Consider the following 22,475-nt stretch of genomic DNA (forward strand, 5'->3'; position numbering starts at 1 on the left):
ATTTTTTGAAGTTAGGCATTGCTTTAGAAAACAATTAAAAACCACTTTTCTAAGAAAACGCAGTTTGTGGCAGCCCCAATTCCGCAGGTATTGGCTGGTGAGAGATGTGCTGCAGCGAGACCTCCCAGCAGCAGGTGGCACTGCGCGCCCTGCTCGCACCTCCCCTCAACACCCTTTCTCTCAGCAATGGCGGGTGATGGTGGGGCCCTCTCTTTGCATGGGTGGCCATTCTAATGCCTAACCTCAGGTGCAGACCAGTGTTGCCACCGTGCGAGAGTCCTGACCTCTAGGAGGGTTAAAGAAAACAATGATGTTCTCCGTGTACCCTTCCGCGAGGACTCAGGAGGAGACCGCGGTGCAGAAGACGCAAGCCAGGAGAGAATTCGCGCCGGGCGGCAGGCGGGGCGGCGGGCAGCCCCGGGGCGAGCGGGGTCCTGGCGAGAAGCGAGCCGGCGGCCTGAGGAGGCGACTGACTGAGCAGCGCACCCGGGGAGCGAGGAGGCGCGGCGGAGTGAGTGGGCCCTGAGCTGACAGATACAAGGCGCGGCTGGAACTGCAAGCGAGCCGACCGGCGAGTGAGGGGCACAGCCATGATCACCTCGGCCGGTGAGTGCGGCCCCGAGCAAGCGCCGGGAGGGAGGAGCCGCCGCTGCGCCGGCTTTTAGCTGAGTCAGGGCCGGTGACTGGGCGCCTCCCGGCGAGGCGCCGGCCTGTGCAGCTCCTCACTGGCCGAGGCCCGTCCTCGGGCCAGGGGCTGGGAGTCTGGTCAGGCCACTGCGTGCTCCTGTGGCTTGAGGGAATGAGCCGAGTCGACCGCCTCGGCATCCCTCCCCAACCACACCCCCGTGCCAGGACCCGAGGGGTTCCTGGGCCTTCCCCTGACCCCAAAAGGGTTTCCGTTTTTTCTCTGCCTCCCATTCCTGGCCATGTGAGGTTGTCCAACCCCAGCCCTTCCCCGGAGGGGGTCGGAGTGGGATGGTCCCCTGTGCCACTGAACAGCAAGACAACCCCCGGGCCAGGCAGCCTAACTGCTGCATAGGTGCTTCTGGACGTGGCCGAGCTCCCTTCTCCGTAGAATGAAACCTGAAGTTAGGTTTGAGGTGGGTCGTTTCTGGGTCTGATCCAAGGATATTCATTCAAAGCACCCGGAGAACTCTTGTTTTCGATGAAGACCCTGAAGACGCCTTGGAGATACCTTTATACCGCGAGCCTCCTTACCCTTTCGAGGTTCTGTGCTCGGTTATGGATTTTCCATTCAAGGAAGAACGGATGGGTCTGCGGAGCAGATTGCAGACACGCAAACCATTGCATAGGTGGATTCTCGCAGTGACATTTGCAGTGGAGGAGGTCACAGAGATCGAGTTTCGGTTGGAGAAGCAAGCTCTCTCCTACATGTAGCTGTCAGAGCTCTTTTCCTTTGCCTGTTTACCTGCCTTTTCTTATTTTCTTACTCTGCTTAACCCGCAAAAAAGCTTTTTGTTGTAAACAAACTGGTGAGCAGAAGACAGTGTCTGTGTGTTAAGGTGATCAAAACTTTGTTTTTCTGGGGATGGGTTAAGGCAATTAGTGGTGATACTGGGAGACAGAGTAGTTATTTTCAGGCATTTGAATGGGTGTCGTTTGTACCTGGAATAAGACTTTTTGTCCCCAAGGGATACAGGTGATCCCGAGATGAATATTAGTTCAGTATTGGGAAGTTTTTCCAGTCAGAGCTTTGTAAAGATCAAATAAACTCTCAGTTTCTTGCCACCTCTAGGCCTCATTCTATTTCACATCCATCCGTTACCACTGTTTCTTCTAACGTGGCCCAAACCTTCATTCATCTCTTGTTTGGGTTACTGTATCCGCCGTAAGGCTTTGTTTTTCGACAACTACCTCCATACAGTCCGTTTCTCTTGTGGAATGTGCTTTTAAAAACTTTAGTCATATAATACTTTGCTTAAAATCCACCAGTGCTTCCATGGCCTTTAGAGCAGCGTGTCCAACCCTTTGAGTTCGAGGACTTCTTATCTGTGGTGGCGTATATGAAAATTATACACAAATCTTTTTCTTTTTTCTTAGCTCATTAGCTATCATTAGTGTTAGTGTGTTTTATGTGTGGCCCAAGACAATTCTTCCATTGTGGCCCAGGGAAGCCAAAAGGTTGGACACCCCTGGCATAGAGTAAAATCCAGACTCTTAAACAAGGACCCCCATGATCTGATTCCTGCCTTGTCTTGTAGTACTGTCTTCTTCCCTCAATACGGCCTAATCACACTGGCCTTTTTGCTCCTTCATTATGTCAGTTTCTGTCCTATCTCGGGGCCCTGGCACATTCTGTTCTTTTCTAGTCTTTTCTTCCTCAGGTTTTCCCTTAGCTTCTCAATCTTTAGTCTCAACTCAAATGTTATTCTTCCCTGATCACTCTATTAAAATGCGCTGACTCTCTCTCCATCACAGCTCTGTAATTGCCTTGTTTGTTTACTTGCCTGATTACTCTCTTTCTCTCCCTGGTAGAATATTGAACAGCAAGTTTGTTTTCACAATTCTTAGAACACTGCTGAGAACATGGCAGAAATTCAAAAGTATGTCTTGACAGAAGAGCTCAGCCAGCCAGTCATGGCAGTTAATCAGTCCTTTGAGTTTTTAATGTAGAAATTGAAAAAGCATTTGGTGACAATACAATAGACTAAGCCTCTTTAGGACGGCAAAACTAGTAATTTTTGAGGTTGTATCCTGAGATTCTGTGATGATCGTATAGTGTATATTTATGACTGTGATTCACGTTTATTGGATTACTTGTCAACTTCTGCTCCAAGTCTTTTGTCACCTTGTTTTCTGTTCTATGGCTCATGTTTATTTAGAATTTGTCCCAGGTGCTAAACAGGCCAGTGTCTTGGTTCTGGTGTGGATTAGGCAGTTTGTTCATTCATTTATTGACCAGGCAATTGCTAGGCACTAGCATACAGTGGTGAATAAGTGGTCAACATGTTCTATTCAAGAGGTTTGACTATGCAAGGGAGTAGAGAGATAGAGGTCGGTGCCTACTGTAGGGAGACGTGAAACTGAGTGAGGGTTTTGTTTTGTTTTGTTTTAAACAAAATACAGACACATAAAGGAAAGTTGTGCTAAGAAACTTTAAAACAATAGCCCCCCCACCTCATGTTCCCTATCCTGATCCCCAGGGGCAACTGTTCCCAACTTTTAAGCTATGTCTTCTGGAACATACCTCCATGTTTATAAATAACATCCAAATATTTCTGTCAATTGATTCAACAATTTTTAGATGGGTAGCTGCTCAGTTCCTATAATGGCATTTAGCATCCGTAGGCCTTTCCCGTCCTCTCCTCTCTCCAGAAGAGAGTTCTGTTTTGTTTTTAAGATGGGAAATATTAATGTATGGAGTATAGATTATTTTATTTAGTTCTGGTCCTTGGCCAGAGGCTGAGTTTCTAACCCAGGACAACTGTGTAACTGGTTAGTTATGAGTGAAACCAAACCAGAGAATATAAAAAGCCATCTTCTTTTTTAGTAAAAGCCATTCAAATACAACATTGATTGAGGATAGGTAGTGGTTTTAGTATTAAGTGTTCTGTTATTTAAGATCTATTCTACATTTCAAGCATTCTGACCTGTCATCTTACTCCATATCACTAGTTTGCAGTTTTTTCTTTTTCACTGAATGAATTTTGAAATTTATCTGTTCTCTATGCTGTCAATTCAGAATCTCAGTTCTGGACTTGTCCTACCAACCTAGAGTACCAAGAGGTTCTTTATATTTGCTTTTATCCTTTTGGAATAGGAGTATACTTTGGTTTTGCTTGGTAAATTTTGTATCTTTTCCTCTCTGGCTCCCTAGAGACTGCTTAAGCTATTTGGCAAACCTATACTTGTCAATTAGAAATGGCTACATTTGACTAAGTTGCCTTGATGCTTTTTAATCAAATCACAGTTTCAACTCAGTGTTCTGGAGTGACTTTAAAACCCACATGGAAAACATTTGAGAGACAGTGTGGTTTCCTTGGTGGTCTAAATACAATAATTTCCCATATCATTTTTCCAGTAATCCCTTTGACCTTTGACTATATTTGAAGGCGTGTTCTTTTGGAGAGGACAATTATTTCTTTTACTCTCCTATGTTAGTAGCAATACCTTGAAGCTAAGAGAAGGCACATGGGGAATGCTGTGCTTGAGTATACTTGTTCATCATTTAATAAAACCCAGGTTACTTGTGATAGGAAAGAGGTGCCATAATATACACACCTTGAAATAATTGAAGTATTTTACCCTGTTGAGTTGATGACTAAATGCTCCCATTTTTATAGATAATCTTATAACTATTGATGTATTTTGTATGAATAATTTTATTCTAAAATTGTACAGAAAGGTTTCCCATTTTAATCAGTAAATTAGGCCAATGGTTCTCTATCTGTATTGAGCAAAAGAATCACAGTACTGGGCCCCATCCCCTTAATTTCTGATTCAGTAGATCTGGAATGGGGCCAAGAAATTGTGTTTCTAACAGGTTCCCAGGCAATGCTAATGCTGTTAGCCCAGGGACCACACTTTGAAAACCACTGAATTAGGCAAATGATGTGATATATGTGGTGCCATGAGGGTTTGATAATATAGTTAAGTCTTAAACTTGAAATATAAACCTTTACACTTTCAAAGAAAAATAATTATTCTCCTAGAGAAGTTACCCCTCAAAAACCTTTTTTTTCAGCTGTCATATATTTTTGACCAAGTGTTAAAATTTCTACCTAAGTGAGAATGTTTCATAATCTTGTTACATCTCTTCTCTCATAGCTGGAATTATTTCTCTTCTGGATGAAGATGAACCACAGCTTAAGGTATGAATTAAAGAAAAAGTAACTAGGCTTAGTGTGAATACCGTGAAGCCTTTTGAATTTAGAGGTATCTGTAAATATTTAAAGTCGCTATCCTACCTGGCTTGTACCCAGTTATTGTGACCTAACCACAGAGGCCAGTATTTTGGCAACAGCAGTTGCTTTTCCTTGAGTTTAACAAAACTAAGACAAATAAACCTCATTACAACACTTGAATAATCCCCTAATTTCTTTATTTATTTCCTTATTTATTTATTTAAGACAGAGTCTTGCTCTGTCACCCAGGCTGGAGTACAGTGACATGATCTGGACTCACTGCAGCCTCCACCTTCCGGGTTCAAGCAGTTCTCCTGCCTCAGCCCCCCCAAGTATCTGGGACTCCAGGCGCACACCACCACACCTGGCTAATTTTTGTGTTTTTTTAGTAGAGACAGGGTCCATGTTGGCCAGGCTAGTCTCAAACTCCTGACCTCAAGTAATCAGCTCATCTATACCTCCCAAAGTGCTGGGATTACAGGCGTGAGCCACCACACCAGGCTCTTTTTTCTTTTTTTTTGAGACAGAGTCTCACTTGGTCACCCAGGCTGGAGTGCAGTGGTATGATCACAGTTCATTGCAGCCTTAACCTCCTGGGCTCAAAACAATCCTCCCACCTTAGCCTCCCAAGTAGCTAGGACCGTAGGCTTGCACCACCACACTGAGCTAACTTTTCAATTTTTGTTGTGATGACGTCTCACTATGTTGTCCAGGCTGATCTCAGACTGCTGCTCCTGGGTTCAAGCAGTCCCATCGCCTTGACCTCCCAAAGTATTGGGATTATGGGTTTGAGCCACCACACCTGCCCCTCCCTCTGCTCCAGTTTCTTTATCAACAGAAAGCACAAAGAGTTGTTTCTTCTGTTTCACATATTTAAAGTTTTTTTATTTGGAATGTACTTGTAGTGGCTCTAGATACTTGATTCCTTCACATCTAAACCAGCAACTGGGAGTTAATTTTTATATTCAAAGAAGAAAAATGTTTGATGATTTAAAACAGAAAGGAAATGTGTAAACTCAAGAAAAAGTATAAGTTGGTAAATTTTTATATTTGTTATAGAGTAAAAGTTTGAGTAAATATTACTGAGGATTTGACCATTGATTTGTTGAAAAACATTTTTTAAGGAAGTGTAAAATGTCTGTCTTAAAATGGGATTTTGGTTTTATCTTTTACAGGAATTTGCACTACACAAATTGAATGCAGTTGTTAATGACTTCTGGGCAGAAATTTCTGAGTCTGTAGACAAAATGTAAGAAATTGCTTTTATAAATCAGAATAAGGTGGATCAAATTTAATTGTGAATGTGGGTCTTGTGGCTTATGGATTCATTTAGAAATTTGCCGTTAACTGAATTGTGGCTTGAATATTAGAGTTGGGATTTTTAGGGAAAACCACAATTTGAACAAGACCTGTACCTCCTAATTTCTTTCAGAGAGGTTTTATACGAAGATGAAGGTTTCCGGAGTCGACAGTTTGCAGCCTTAGTGGCATCTAAAGTATTTTATCACCTGGGGGCTTTTGAGGAGTCTCTGAATTATGCTCTTGGAGCAGGGGATCTCTTCAATGTCAATGATAACTCTGAATATGTGGAGACTATTATAGGTAATTATCAGCTGTCTGGTAAGGCTTTATCTTGTTGGCTTCTTTCCTGATGTAGTGCACACAGCAGTTTTTTTCCTAAATTTGATGTTGCCAAATTTCATTTTAATTTGAAGTTCATGATCTTTCTATAATAATTTTATGCAGGCTGAATTTTTAGATCTGCCCTCTAACTGAGTGCTGGTTCTCAGCAGTTATGGTAATCAGCAGTCCAATGAACAGACTGTTAGATGAAGAGATTAAATAAGATTATTATAAGTAACAAATAATGGTACCAGTTTATGTAATTTTTTCGAATACAGGAAACCATTATTGAGTATCTGTGTTGTGCTAGGCACCATGCTAGTCACTTTGCATACCGTGGTTTATTCCCCAGCTACCCCACAAGGAAGGTGCTAGCCATTTTACAAATGAGACAACTTGGGTTTTGAGGTGACAAAGACATGGTTATTAAATAGGAGGATAAAATTGAACACCTGGGTTTACTCACTCCGAAATCAATACTGTCTAATTGTAACCTTTGTTTTCTTATTTTTGAAGGGAGAGGGTAACACAGGCAAGGCTTTGAATTCTCTGACACATATTTCAACCAGAGTTTTAAATTTAAGCAGTTATATAAGATTTTATACAAAGATTTTGTAGCGTAAAAAAAATGCTTGAAAACACCTGATACGGTAAATGGAAGAAGGGACTGTATACCCTCAGACTGTCTTTATCAAACTTCAGATTCATAGTACAGAGAGCTGAAGGGCATGTTCTGTCAGGAATATTCGGTGTAGATATTCACATAGCTGATTAATAGAAGATCTATATTATTCACTTGAACACTTACAAGGAGGAAGTTGGTATTCTCTTTCAGAAATTGGGAAATGATGTAGAAGGGAGTTAGCAGAGGTACCTTCAACCGTCCCTGGGATTCTGTGTTCATGTTTTTAAAGTTTTTGCTATGATGTATGAACATTTTGAAGTTACTGTATTGTTGTTGGAGGCTCACTGAACTGGGCTATCATCATCTCTGAATCCAGTGGGAAGAACTGATGGCTTAAAAGGATAGACCATATTATTTGAAACTAGAGTACTTTCTTCACTTTAAGCTGGAAGTGTGGGGTATAATACACTTATCTTTTTTATTTGATGGACTTTTTTTTTTAAAATAGAGGCACGGTCTCACTGTGTTGACCAGGGTGGTCTCAAACTCCTGGTCTCAAGCAGTCCTCCTGCCTTAACCTCCCAAAGTGTTGGAATTGCAGGAGTAAGCCACCATGCCCAGCCTTTTTTTTCGTTTTTGTTAATGAAAATTTATATTTTTTACAACAGTGCTCTACAAATGCTTACAGTGCCACCGTTGTACAAATCGTGATTTTAAACTGGACTGCTCATGTGAAGTGCTATGGCATGGTAGATGCCTTCCCTGTCTCTAAACACTGTAACATTTTACCTTTGGAAGGTGATTTTTGATCAGTAGACCAGTTTTGTCTGCATTTATTTATTTAAAATGAGGTTCATCCTTCCCCTAGTTTTGTAGGGGACATTTTTTAAGATGTCAGTGAGATTCATCAGGGGGTATACAAAACAGAATTTGGAAAAGGCTTCCTAGGATCTTAATGAATATTGTAAACAGTACCTCCAGAAAATCCAGGGCCTATTAATCTCCGGGTTATGACAGGACTTTAGCAGGAAATGAGGCTGAGTTTTAGTTATAACATAAACCTGGGATTTGCTTGTGACATAAATGCAAACCTGGTGAATGAAAACATGAATCGCATTTGAAACCTGAGATGTACATTTTTTTCAGTTATGTAATCTAAGGAAAATTCTCCAAATGTTCTAATTTTGAGGTTCCTCTCCAAATTAGGGCTAATATTTCCTCTCTTAACTACAGTTGGTTCAAAAAGCTCACGTTAGGGCCTGATGGACACTTTGTACAACTGAAATTGTTTAAGGTCTGTTTTGTATTGTAACTTCCACTGTGGGTTTTTGTTTTGTTTTGTTTCTGGTAGAATTTTTTTCTGTTTCCCAGGCTGGAGTACAGTGGTATGATCTCGGCTCACTGCAACCTCCACCTCCCTGGTTCAAGCGATTCTCGTGCCTCAGCCTCCCAAGTAACTGGGATGACAGGTGCACTCCACCACAGCCAGCTAATTTTTGTATTTTTAGTAATGATGAGGTTTTGCCGTGTTGGCCAGGCTGGTCTTGAACTCCTGGCCTCAAGTGATCCAACTGCCTCGGCTTCCCAAGGTGGTGGATTACAGGGGTGAGCCACTGACCCAGCCCACTGTGTTCTTATTAACTGTACTGAGCCTTCATAGTTCTACCTGAATCTGGAATGTAGTATATTGCAATTTATGAAAGTCCTCTGCTTCCTTCAAGATATAGACTCATTTAACCTGGGTCATCTAGTAAGCCAACAATCATTTATGCTAGTTCAAATTATTTTTATTTCTTGGGGCTATAATTTGTAACTAATAAATCTTGCCCTCATTCCCTTACTTCTCTTTGAAAGAGACAAGCCGATGAATTATGGAGAGGATAACTAATGTATATGTCATTCCTCTTGGGTGACTATTTTGTCTTCCTTATGAAGGTGAAAGACTTAGAGAAATGTCCTTCTTTTGGTTATACCTAGAAAGTTAAAGGTGTGATTGCAAAGAAATATAACTAAATTGCAAACAAATGTTTCTCATCAGGTGTGCTATTGATATCCTTCAGTAGGTCACACCCTCCCCTCCATGCACCCAAATCATTATGAAATATGGAAGCTAAATTGTGCACACTTTTACATGAATTTTCAGACACCTTCTTAGGAGAAATAGGCTCCACTTATTTCACATTGAGACAATAAATAGAGTCGGGAACCAGATAATGACAGACTACATGGACAGCAGATATCCCATCAGAGTACAATACCATATTTTCACTGTACCTTTTCTGTGTTTAGACACAGATACTATTGCCTATAGTATTCAGTACAGCAAAATGCTATACAGGTTTGCGGCCTAGAAGCAATAAGCCATACCTTATAGCCTAGGCATGTAGTAGGTTATATACCATCTAGGTTTGTGTAAGTTCACTCCATGATGTTTGCACAATGATGAAATCACCTAAAGATGTATTTTCCAGAATGTATTATTGTCATTAAGCGACACAGGACTCTTTTTCAAAGGATCTGCTACAATTGCTGGAAAAGTTTTTAGAAATCTTTGGAATTGCCTTTTAAACCTGTGGTACATTTCAGGTCATTTCACTATTACTCTACAGAGACAATTCAGACATAGTTCTTACTCTTAGATTGCTAATAGTTTCACTCGTGGGAAGAAGTCTGGTATACTACTATATGATGGTTGCTATAATAGGCCTTTTAAAATATCTTTAGCAATAGCAAATGTTTGTTTTTTGAAAGTGAAACAGCAGCTATTTATAGCCAACTATTTTGAATAAGCAGTATAATCGGATAGAGTAACATAATTTTGATCAAAATGAAGTAACAAGTAGAAATTTTTTAAATAAATAAATAAATAAGAAACAAGGTCCCATTGTGTTGCTTAGGCTGGCCTCGAACTCCTGGGCTCATGTGATCCTCCTGCCTCAGCCTCCCAGGTAGCTGGGACTGTGGGTAAGTATCACCATACCTGGCAGATAGAAATGTTTTTACTAATGTCAGCTGGATTGGAATTAGTATATAGTTCTCCAGTGTAAATATTATGAGGAGTACAATATTAATTCAAATGTATAAGTTCTAGCATTTCGAAATTTGTTTACTGCTTTATTGTCATCCCATAAGTATGTATGATTATAAATGTAGGCCTTGCCCTTTCTAATAGTTTAGCCCAACTTACAAGATAATCAGTTGTTTCATTTCTTCAACAGCAAAATGCATTGATCACTACACCAAACAATGTGTGGAAAATGCAGATTTGCCTGAAGGAGAAAAAAAACCAATTGACCAGAGATTGGAAGGCATTGTGAATAAAATGTTTCAGCGATGTCTAGATGATCACAAGTATAAACAGGCTATTGGCATCGCTCTGGAGACACGAAGACTAGATGTCTTTGAGAAGACTATACTGGAGTCGGTAAGTAGATGATGTCATTTTAGAGATTATCGTTCATAGGGAATCAGCAAAGCAAGGTGTTCAAACCAGAACTCTCATAGGCAGTGAAAAGAAAATCTGGTTTAGAAATAAGGTGCTCTTTTGCCAAATATTTTATTTTCTTATTTATGTTGGTTGTGTTTTGTGTCCATGGAATGTCTGCTTTTATCTTACTACATAATCCTTTGAAGTCTTGCATGGGAAGTTTTATTAACTATTCTGCCCTTTTTAGAAGACAGTAAACTACTATTTTAATGTATTTATCAGGGTTAAAACAAGCAGTCAAACAAATAGATTCCTGGTTTGTGGTGTATGCGATAATGAAGACAATTTAAGTCACCAACTGAAGTGGTTAGAAAGGTACAAAGCTGAGTTAAATGACATTGATCTGTAGGTGCACTTTGCCTCACCAACTGTTTCTCTCCATGAGCTAGCTCTCTGTACTCTAGCCATTTTGGCGTCTTATCTAGATGAACCCTGCTTCATTCCCCCTTCTAAAAATATTTTTAACATTCCTTTTTTCTTTTTTGAGATGGAGTTTTGCTCTGTCACCCAGACTGTGGAGTGGAGTGGTACAATCTTAGGTCATCGTGACTTCTACCTTTGGGGTTTAAGCAGTCCTCCCATCTCAGCCTCTCAATAGCTGGAATTATAGGCACGTGCCACCATGCCCAGCTCATTTTTGTATTTTTAGTAGGGATGGGGTTTCACCATGTTGACCAGGGTGGTCTCGAACTCCTGACCTCAAGTGATCCAGCCGCCTCAGCCTCCCAAAGTGTTGGGATTACAGGCATGAGCCACTGCACCCGGCTTCCATTCCCTTCTTTGCCTGCTTTATTTCTGCTCACAATTCAGATCTTAGTTCAACTATCACTTGTTTGCAGAACTATGATTTTAATACCGATGTTCTCTTCAACCCCTATAGCAAAGACTAGGTCCAGGTCTGTTGTTAATCTTATGGAGCCCTATATACTTTTTCATGGTGTTTATCCCTTGATAATTGTATTATTAAGTAGTTAATAGCTGTCTTTCCCACCAGATTACAAACTATATCAGAAAGTATTTGTGCCCTTTTTTAACCACTGTATCCCCAAAACCTAAGTCAGTGTTTGGCATCAGTTATACATTGGTTTAAGTGAGTGAATAAATGAATGGCCTAAAGTGATATAATGACCCTTATTTCCCTCTCAATTTCAGTTTTGTGCAGTTGTAGCCCATCCTTGTCTTCATGTGTATAAGATTAAAATTCTTGCTTTCATTTATTCAACAAATATTTTTTGAATGCTCACTGTTTGCCAGATATTCTTCTAGGCATTGAAGATGTGCAGTGTCCTTACTCATCCATGTTTTGCTCTCTGTGGTTTCAGTTACCTGCAGTCAACTGCAGACTGAAAATATTAAATAGAAAAATCCAGAAATAAACAATTCATAAGTCTTAAACTGTGCACCATTCTGGCTAGCACAATGAAATCTCTCACCATCTCCTTTTATCCCGAATGGGATGTGAATTATCCCAGTAGATCCGTGCCATATACACTGCCTGCCTATTAGCAGCCACCTTGCTTGTCAGATTGACTGTCACAGTATCATAGTCCTTGTGTTCAGATAATCCTTATTCTACTCAGAATAGCCTCAAAGCACAATAATAGTGATTTTGGCAATTCAGATATGCTAAAGAGAAGCCTTAAACTGCTTCCTTTAATTGAAAAAGTGCAAGTTCCCAACTTAATAAGGAAAGAAAAAAAAATCATGTGCTTAGGCTGCTAAGATATATGCAAGAATGAGTCTTCCATCCATAAAATTGTGAAGAAGAAAACAGAAATTTGTGTATAATTTATATAGGGTTTGGTACTGTTTGTGGTTTCAGGTATCCACTGGGGGTGAAACATACTCCCCTCAGATAAAGAAGCACTACTGTAGTAGCAAACAAGACCAACGAAGTTCCTGCCCAAAGCAAACACTTCATTGGCAAATCTAGAAGGAAACAAGCAGTCAAACAAATAAATATGTAAAATAAAAGAATGATAAATGTTTTTTAAAAAATAAAGCAGAGAAAGAAATGCATTTTACTTTGCATCCCACTGCACATCTATAGATGTAATTTAAGCTTTATGAAACGAATACCTACCCTTACTACTTGTGATATAACTGATATTTTTAAATTGTATTTTTAATATTTTAAATTTGCTAATCACATTTTATTAAACTGATTTTATTACACAGTTGGAAGTCACAACTCACTGTTCGGGAAATACTCCTGTAGCTTTCAGTGTGCTAATTTATGTTGAAGGGCTTTTACAGGGTGAAGTCCCAAATATTAGGGGTACTTTTAAGAATCAACAAGTAAATACATATAGCCTGGATCAAAGTTTTCTCATAGGGAGAGCGCCAGACAGATGTAACAGCACTCAAACTCTTGAGTCACTCAGAGCGGTGTTGTGTTTCCTGTCCAGCAAGTGAGTGTCGGCAGTAAGTCATGAGGGAGTAGTAAGGTAAGAGGCAGAAAGACTTGAGCAGACACAATTTGAAAACATAGCTACTCAGTTTAAGGACAGTTGTATATCTTTTTATAATAATTAACAGCATCACTTTATTATAGTATACTATGTTCATATAATGGTGAGTCGTAAGTATCACAAAATAATGTTTTTAATCCATTTTTTATGATGATGTGGAAATATGTAATTCTTCTTTTAAGAGTTTCATCTAAAATTGTTTAAAATTCTTAAGTTTTTAATTGTTTAAGAGGTTCAAATAATTGGCTCCTAGATTGACTAAAGAAGCTAGATTAAAATAATTCAATTTCTAAATAAACATAATGTTCCAATAACCAGATAACATTATATCTTTAAATTATCTCTTTCAGAATGATGTCCCAGGAATGTTAGCTTATAGCCTGAAGCTCTGCATGTCTTTAATGCAGAATAAACAGTTTCGGAATAAAGTACTAAGAGTTCTAGTTAAAATCTACATGAACTTGGAGAAACCTGATTTCATCAATGTTTGTCAGGTAATGACATTACATTATGTTTCATTACACTGCTGCACCCTGTGCTGTGCTGTGCTGTGCTGTGCTGTGCTGTGCTGTGCTATGTTCTACCACTTACTGTTCTATTAGTTTATATTACTATCACAGCTTTATACATGTATCTTAATTGATCTTCACATCAGCCCCGTGAAGATAGGTACGTGCTTTATATTCCTTTTCATTAATAAGAAACTGAATCTTACAGCACTAAAAAGCTGTTGTAACACCTTCTTTCTATGTATTCTTTTTTTCATTTTGAAAATCATTTAAGGAAATTTTTAGAAATAACGAACATTTTTTAAAAAGCTAGAAGAAAAGATTAAAACAGTACCTATGCTATACTATGTCATTCTAAAGAGAATTCAAAGTGTATAAATTATATATGGTTTTATTACCCATGCACACCAAAACATTTGGGTATCTTTTCTTTATATATGAATTTGCTTGCCCATTAAAAAAAAATTTAGATGGTACAGAAAATATATAAAATGAAAAGTAAGTCTTCCCTTTCCCATCACTCGAGCTTTTTCCCAAAGGTAAGGCATAGGTGTTTGTCCCTACTTATTCACACACATAGATATATTTCATTCTTTAATGATTATGTTGTATTTTATTCACTAGAGGTATGCATGAGTTTACTTTTTAACAATTGCTATACTATATACATTTTTGTCTTCTGCTTATGGCATAGCATTTTATTGCACATTTTGTTGTTTCCTCACTATAATGTGCTCCTGTGTATTTTCATCCTTGAGACTTTAAAAATTTAGATGAAAACAGTTTTTTACAGTGCCTTCTAAAGCAAGTTTGAAACAGAAAATCCTAGAAGAAAAAATATCCATGTTTAAATCACCCAAAGTCAACTTACTATTTTAACTTGCTTTTTACATCACCCAAAGTCAATTTAGTATTTAATAGTGTATTTCCTTATAGTTTTCTGTACATAGGTTTTTGGAGTTTTGTTGTTTCTAAATATTTTTTTACAGTTTTTAAAAAAAAACTCACATGAAAAATAGTAGTTCCCTACCCTCTTCCTGTCTATATTTCAGTTTTATTCCTTAGGGGCAATTTTATTTCTTTCAGCCATTTTATTCCTTTTTAATTATTTTTAAAAACTTTATTATTCATTTTTAAAAGACTATCTTTTTGAGCAGATCATATATTCATGTGATTTTAAATTTAAAAAGAATTATGGGATATGCAATGAAGCCTTCTATTATTTTGCCCCAGCTACCAAGTTCCCTTCTCTCCAGATAAACAATATCGATTATATATACCCTTTAACATTTTTCCATGTTCTAACTCTTCATAGACTCTTCTTCTCTTTCTTGGTTGTTATAGTCATTCAATGCATGTACTTTGCCTTACTTAATCATTCTCCTATTGTTGACCACTTACTTTGTTTCTATTATTTCCTGTTCTTAATTTTTTTTTTTTTTTTTTTGAGATGGAGTCTATCTTTCACCCAGGCTGGAGAGAAGTGATGCAATCTCAGTTCACTGCAACCTCCATCTCCTGGGTTCAAGAGATTCTCCTGCCTCAGCCTCCTAAGTAACTGGAACTACAAGTGTGTGTCACCATGCCCAGCTAATTTTTGTATTTTTAGTAGAGACGGGGTTTCACCATGTTGGCCAGTATGGTTTCGATCTCTTGACCTCATGATCCACCACCTCGGCCTCCCAAAGTGCAGGCATTACAAGCATGAGCCACTGCTCCCAGCCTCCTGCTCTTAATTTGTAATAACTGATTAATATGTTTATTTTGAAGTCGAGTTACTTGCTGCCTAAGGGAACAAGACAATTAAAATTGAGTTTTTAAAAGAAAAATTCTAACTTTATTAGATAAAGTTCATAAGAGTAGTAAGAGAAATGCTTCAAAATGGTAATTTTAATGTCTTGTCCTGGCCCAACACACCACAATATATGTTAAATGAATGAGTAACTTCCGTAATATGTGATAAGGCAGAAAATACAAATTAAGGAGCACTTAGGTGTAAGTTATGGATAAGATTTAAAGAAGCCAAGATTCATTCAGCAACCAATGTTGAACACTGCTGATTACCAAGTACAACATTAAGAGCTATAAATATAATTTGTATGAATTTTTTTATGGAAGACAGATGCCATGTTCAGAAAAATTTCATCTAGTGCTGAGTTTAGAAATAGAGTGCTGGATTGCCTGTGCTTATATTGTAAGGTTTTCTATAATGTTGACTTTGTCTCCTTAAGTACCTTGTAGATAAAGTTTTTAACTATGATATAATTGTTCTTTATCTCCATTTCAGTGCTTAATTTTCTTAGATGATCCTCAGGCTGTGAGTGATATCTTAGAGAAACTGGTAAAGGAAGATAACCTCCTGATGGCATATCAGATTTGTTTTGATTTGTATGAAAGTGCTAGCCAGCAGTTTTTGTCATCTGTAATCCAGAATCTTCGAACCGTTGGCACTCCTATTGCTTCTGTGCCTGGATCCACCAATACCGGTACTGTTCCAGGATCAGAGAAAGACAGGTATGAGTATCTTTTTCTGTGTGAAAACTAATTGAATAATCTTCATTTCATTTTGGCAACAGGTAGAGTATTTATAGGGAGCATATTCTAAGAATAAATAAATTTTACCACTAGCTTTCATAGATTGTAAAGTCTTACTAGGCTATTGCTCTGTTTTGTGCTGTGCTGGGTGTAGTAAGGAAAACAGAAGAAATTGAGCCTTCTGGAAAGAAATAAAAGTGATTATCTGTTAGGGAAGGCCTTCCAGACAACATGTATACTATGTAATCAAGTAAATTTAAAAATTCAGGTGGGTTAGGTGGGGGCTACCTTTTAGATATTTGGGTTAGATATATCTGATTAGATATTTGGAAAGTAAAGAGCATTCTCAGCCTTTTGTACTTTTATTAGAACTAAATACACAAATCTCAATAGTATTAGAAATTTGCATTCTGTACAAATTGATACAGTATTTTTTATTTTCTGTATTTTGCACATTTACATCACTTACTAAAATCATTTGTGTATCTTAATTATGCCTGTTTATTTTCCTTCTTAAGTTGTCTGCACAGCATTAAGAGTCACTCTTCTGAAACCTAAATGAGATATCACTTCCCTCTCAACTTCCAGTACTTTCCAAATATAATACATTTCACATAAAATGTGTTTAGCCTGAAAGTAGCCCAGGAAGCTATACATGATCTGGTCTCTCCATACCTCTTACTTCATCTCTTTCTTCCTTACTTGCTGCCTTCAAATTCACTGGTCTTCTTGCTTGTACTCAAGAATCTCACTCTTGTTGCCCACTGACAATATTCCTGTCTTAGTAAGATTTCTTGAATTTTTATTTTTATTATTTATTTTGTTCCCCTAAATATTTTTCTTCCTTGGGAACTTCCTGTTACAGGGATGTAAGATATTCTTTACCCATCTTCTGTATTTGTCACCTTTTTCTGAATCTTTTCCTACTTCAACATTTTTTCTCTTAATTAAGTAATAATTAAAATATACATATCCTAAGTATACAGTTAAATGAGTTTTGATAACATAAACACTCATGTAAACAACATCTCTGTTATCCCATAAACTTCTTTGTGCCCTTTGTAGTCAGCCTGTTGTCCCCAAGGCTACCACTATTTTGATTACTATCACCATAGATTAGTTTTGCCAATTCTTGAACTCCATAAAAATGGGATTATAGAGCATATATTCTTTTGTTTTTGGTATTTCTTAGAATAAGATTTGTGGTTGGGTGTGGTGGTTCACACCTGTAATCCTAGCACTTTCAGGAGGCCTAAGAGTTCGAGACCAGCCTGGGCAACATGGTAAAACCCCATCTCTGCCAAAAATACAAAAAACTAGCTGGGCATGGTTGTGCACACCTGTGGTCCCAGCTGCTTGGGAGGCCAATGTGGGAGGATCACTAGAGCCCAGGAGTTAGAACCATAGTGAAGTATGATTTTACCACTGCATTCCAGTCTAGGTAACAGAACGAAACCCTGTCTCAGGGAAAAAAAAAAAAATCGTGATTAAAAAAAAAAAATCTGTGATTTTGGATGAATCCATAACTGATTCCTTTCTGTTGCTGAGTAGCATTTTATTGTATGAATGTGTCTCCATTTATGTATCTATTTTGATGGATATTTGAATTGAATCTGCTTATTGGCTTTGGAGAACAAGGTGGCTATGAACTCTTACAAGGCTTTTTGTAGACAGATGTTTTATTTCTCTGGGTAAAAACCTAGGAGAAGTTAAAGGGTATGTTTAACTTGGTAAGAAATACCGGACTTTTTCATTATTATGATACCATTTCACTCTCTCACCAACAAGTCTGATCATTCTAGTTGTTCTGCATCTTACCCAACATTTGATAGTATCCATATTTTTAGTATTACTCCTTCCAGTAGTGGTCTCTGATGTTATCCATGTTTTTAGTGGCACTTCTTCTGTGGTGATTTTTTCTTTTTTTCCTTTTGTGTTTTAGAGATGAGGATCTTGCTATGTTGCCCAGGCTGGAGTGTAGAGGCTAGTCACAGGTTCTGTCATAATGCACTATAGCCTTGAACCCCTGAACTCAAGTGATTATCCTGCCTCAGCCTCCCAAGTAGCAGGGACTAGGGGTGCATGCCACTACAGCCAGCTTTCATTGTGATTTTAATAGAAGTCATTTGTCAGATATGTGTGTAATGAATTTTTTTTCTCTAGTCTTTGGCTTGTCTTTTCATTTTCTTTTTTTTTTTTGAGACAGAATCTCACTCTTGTTACCCAGGCTGGAGTGCAATGGTGCAATCTCAGCTCACCGCAACCTCTGCCTCCCAGGTTCAAGTGATTCTCCTGCCTCAGCCTCCCTAGTAGCTGGGATTACAGGCCTGTGCCACCACACCCAGCTAATTTTTTGTATTTTTAGTAGAGACAGAGTTTCTCGGTGTTTGTCAGGCTGGTCTCAAACTCCTGACTTCAGGTGATCCACCTGCCTCGGCCTCCCAAAGTGCTGGGATTTACAGGCATGAGCCACCATGCCCGGCCATCTTTTCATGTTCTTAGTGGCATCTTTTTATGAACAGAGGCTTTGATTTTTGATTAATTTAATTAATCAGGGATTTCGCTAAGAAATTCTTTGCCATCCTCAGGGTTGCAAAAATATTCTGCTATTCTTTCTTCTAAAAACTATATGGTGTTAAGTGTTACATTTAGTTCTATGGGACATCTCAGTTTAACTTGTGTATATTATGAGACAGGAATACAGGGGTTTTTCTGCCCCATATGGATATCTGGTTGTTTCATCACCTTTTCTTTAAAATACAGTCTTTACTGACAAAAATCAGTGTTCATAGATTTTTTTGTATTCTTTTCCATTGATCTACATATATACCATGGAGATATTATAGATTCCAGACCACCACAATAAAGCAAGTCATGCAAATTTTTTGGCTTCCCAGTGCATATAAAAGTTCCATTTACACTCTGTGGTGGTCTGTTAAGTGTACTAAGCATTATGTATGAAAATAATGTATATGTCTTAATTTTAAAATACTTTGCTAAAAACACTAATGACCATCTGAGCCTTGGGTATGCCTTAATCTTTTTGCTGGTGGAGGGTCTTGATGCTGATGGCTGCTGACTGATCAGGATGGTGGTTGCTGAAAACTGGGGAGGCTGTGACAATTTCTTTTTTTTAATTATTATTTAATTATTTAATTTATTCATTTTTATTTTTGAGAGACAAGGTCTCACTCTTTTTCCCAGGCTAGAGTGCAATGGTGAGATCATAGCTCACTGCAGATAATTTCTTAAGACAATAAAGTTTGTTACATTGATTAACTCTTTCTGTAACAAAAGATTCCTCTGTAGCATGAAATGCTGTTTGATGACATTCAACCCACAGTAGAACTTCTTTCAAAAGTGGAGTCAATTCCCTCTAACTCTGCTGCTACACACAGACTATTCCAAATCCAAATGTCATTTCAACAGTGTTGACAGCATCTTTAGGAATAGATTCCTTCTCAAGAAGGAATCTTTCTCATCCCTAAGAAACAACTCCTCATTGATGTTTTATCATGAGATTACAACAGTTCAATCACATCTTCAGACTTCGCTTCTAATTCTAGTTCTCTTGCTATTTCACATTTGCAATTCCTTCTTCCACTAAAGTCTTGAACCCCTCAAAGTCATCCATGAGGGATGGAATCAACTTCTTCTAGACTCCTATTGATTTTGATATTTTTATGTCCTCTGTGAACTGTGAATCTTTCTTTTTTTTTTTTGAGGCAGTCTCACTTTGTCACCCAGGCTAGAGTGCAGTGGTGTGATCTCAGCTCCTGGCTTACTGCAACGTCTGCCTCCCAGTTTCAAGGGATTCTTATGCCTTAGCCTACCGAGCTGGGATTACAGGCGTGTGCCACCATACCTGGATAATTTTTGTACTTTTGGTAGAGACAGAGTTTCGAGACCAGGCTGGTCTCAAACTCCTGATCTTAGGTAATCACCCACCTCAGCCTTCCACAGGTGTAAGCCACTGCGTCCTGCCTGTGTGCCATGCATGTTCTTAATGACATCTGGAGTGGTGAATCCTTCCCAGAAGGTTTTCAATTTGTTTTGCCTGGATCCATCAGAGGAATCACTTTCTATGGCAGCTATAGTCTTAAGAAATGACTTATAATATGACTTGAAAGTAAAAACTACTCCTCGATCCATGGGCTTCAGAATGAATGTTATGTTAGCAGGCACAAAAATAATATTAATCTCCTTGTAGAACTCTATCAGAACCCATGGGGGACCAGGCCATTGTCTATGAGCAGTAATATTTTTAAAGGAATCTTTTTTTCTCAAGAGTGGGCTTCAGATAATTAGTATGCCACATTGTAAACAGACATGCTGTCATCCAGGCTTTGTTGTTTCATTTATAGAACATGTAGAATAGCTTTAGTGTAATTCTGAAATATGGGCCCTAGGATTTTCAGAATGATACATGAACACTGGCTTCAACTTAAAGTCACCTGCTGCACTAGCTTCTGACAAGAACAGCCTGTCCTCTGAAGCTGTGAAACCAGGCATTGACTTCTCTCTCTCTATGAAAGTCCTAGATGGCATCTTCTTCAAATAGAAGGCTATTTTGTCTACATGGAAAATCTGTTGTTTAGTGTAGCCACCTTCATCAATGGTCTTAACTAGATCTTCTGGGTAAATTGCTGCAGCTTCTACATCAGCACTTGCTGCCTGTCCTTGCACCTCCGTGTTACAGAGACGGCTTCTTTCCTCAAACTTCATGAACGCATTTCTTTGCTAGCTTCAGACTTTTCTTCTGCAGCTTCCTCACCTCTCAGCCTTTGCAGAACTGAAAAGTTAAGGTGTTGCTCTGGGTTAGGCTTTGGCTTAACGGAAGGTTGTGGCTGCTTTGATCTCTCCAGAGCACTAAAATTTTTTCCTTATCAGTAATAAGGCTGTTTCACTTTCTTATCATTTGTGTATCCACTGGAGTAGCACTGTTAATTTTCTCCAAAAACTGTTTCTTTGCATTTACAAGTTGGCTATCTGTGATGCAAGAAGCCTACCTTTGGCCTATCTCAGCTTTTAATGTGTCTTATTCATTAAGCTTTATCATTTTTAGTTTTTTATTTAAAGTGAGAAACGTGGGACTTTCTTACACTTAGGCACTCAGGGGCTATTGGAGGGTTATTAATTGGCCTAATTTGAATACTGTTGTGTCTCGGGGAATAGGGAGTCCCAAGGAGAGGGAGAGAGATGGGGGAATGGCCGGTGTGTGGCGGAGTCAGAACACACACATTTATGGAGTTTGCTGTTTTATACGGGTGTGATTCATGGTGTCCCAAAACAACTACAATCACTGATTACAGATTGCCATAACATATATAATAATAATGAAAAAGTCTGGAATATTGTGAGGATTACCAAAATGTGATAATTTAAATGTTTTCCTCAAGGACCTAGAAATAGAAATTCCATTTCTCCCAGCAATCCCATTACTGGGTATATACCCAAAGGATTATAAATTGTTCTGCTATAAAGACACATGCACACATATGTTCATAGCAGCACTATTTAACATAGCAAAGACCTGGAACCAACCCAAATGCCCATCGACGATAGACTGGACAAGGAAAATGTGGCACATATACACCATAGAATACTATGCAACCATAAAAAATGATGAGTTCGTGTCCTTTGTAGGGACATGGATGAATCTGGAAACCATCATTCTCTGCAAAATGATGAAGAGAAAATCAAACACTTTATGTTCTCACTTGTAGGTGGGTGTTGAACAATGAGAACAGGGACACAGGGAGGGGAGCATCACACACTGGGATCTGTTGTTGGGGGGGGTCAAGGGAGGGACAGCAGGGGGTGGGGAGGTCGAGGAGGGACAACATGGGGAGAATTGCCAGATGTAGGTGATGGGGGATGGAGGCAGCAAACCACATTGCCATGTATCTACCTATGCAACAGTCCTGCATGATCTACACATGTACCCCAGAACCCAAAGTACAATTTTAAGAAAAATTAGTTTAAAAAAATTTAAATGTTTTAAATATTGCAAAGATAACTAAAATATAACACAGGGACAAAGTGATCACATACTGTTGGAAAAGTGGCTCCAATAGGCTTGCTTGAAGGGCAGTAAAACAGAGGTGTGCCTATATTTGTTTCTCTTTACATCACTACCTCTTTACTTATTACTAAAATTGTACAAGTCTTGCAATCAGATATTATAAGACCTACAACTTTGATTCTTTTTTCTTTTTCAAGATTCTTTGGGCTATTGTTGTTTTATACATTTTATAACTTTGTGAGTGTTCTGATTGGGATTGTCTTGAATATCTTCAATTTGGGGCACATTGAAATCCTGAATATTGAATCTTATAATCTAGGAATATGGTGATCTTC

The 22,475-nt window shown here is 38.6% G+C and overlaps 1 protein-coding gene across 2 annotated transcripts in view; it reads left to right on the forward strand.

The window, feature by feature from the left end:
• Positions 1 to 439: 439 nt before the first annotated feature.
• Positions 440 to 22,475, forward strand: part of PSMD1 (proteasome 26S subunit, non-ATPase 1) — a 113,997-nt gene continuing 91,961 nt past the window's right edge. Inside the window, exons 1-7 of one of the 2 annotated variants that reach the window (XM_002749882.7) lie at positions 440 to 606; positions 4,789 to 4,832; positions 6,041 to 6,114; positions 6,298 to 6,467; positions 10,332 to 10,537; positions 13,422 to 13,565; positions 15,868 to 16,094. In XM_002749882.7, coding sequence (XP_002749928.1) covers positions 591 to 606; positions 4,789 to 4,832; positions 6,041 to 6,114; positions 6,298 to 6,467; positions 10,332 to 10,537; positions 13,422 to 13,565; positions 15,868 to 16,094 — 881 coding nt within the window. In that variant the 5' untranslated portion in view covers positions 440 to 590. Of the gene's footprint in view, positions 607 to 656; positions 1,524 to 4,788; positions 4,833 to 6,040; positions 6,115 to 6,297; positions 6,468 to 10,331; positions 10,538 to 13,421; positions 13,566 to 15,867; positions 16,095 to 22,475 lie in introns of those variants that run through there. The other variant, XM_054258027.2, reaches the window with a different exon arrangement.

This window comes from Callithrix jacchus, chromosome 6 (assembly GCF_049354715.1).
Source record: "Callithrix jacchus isolate 240 chromosome 6, calJac240_pri, whole genome shotgun sequence".
NCBI classification, from domain to species: Eukaryota; Metazoa; Chordata; class Mammalia; order Primates; family Cebidae; genus Callithrix; species Callithrix jacchus.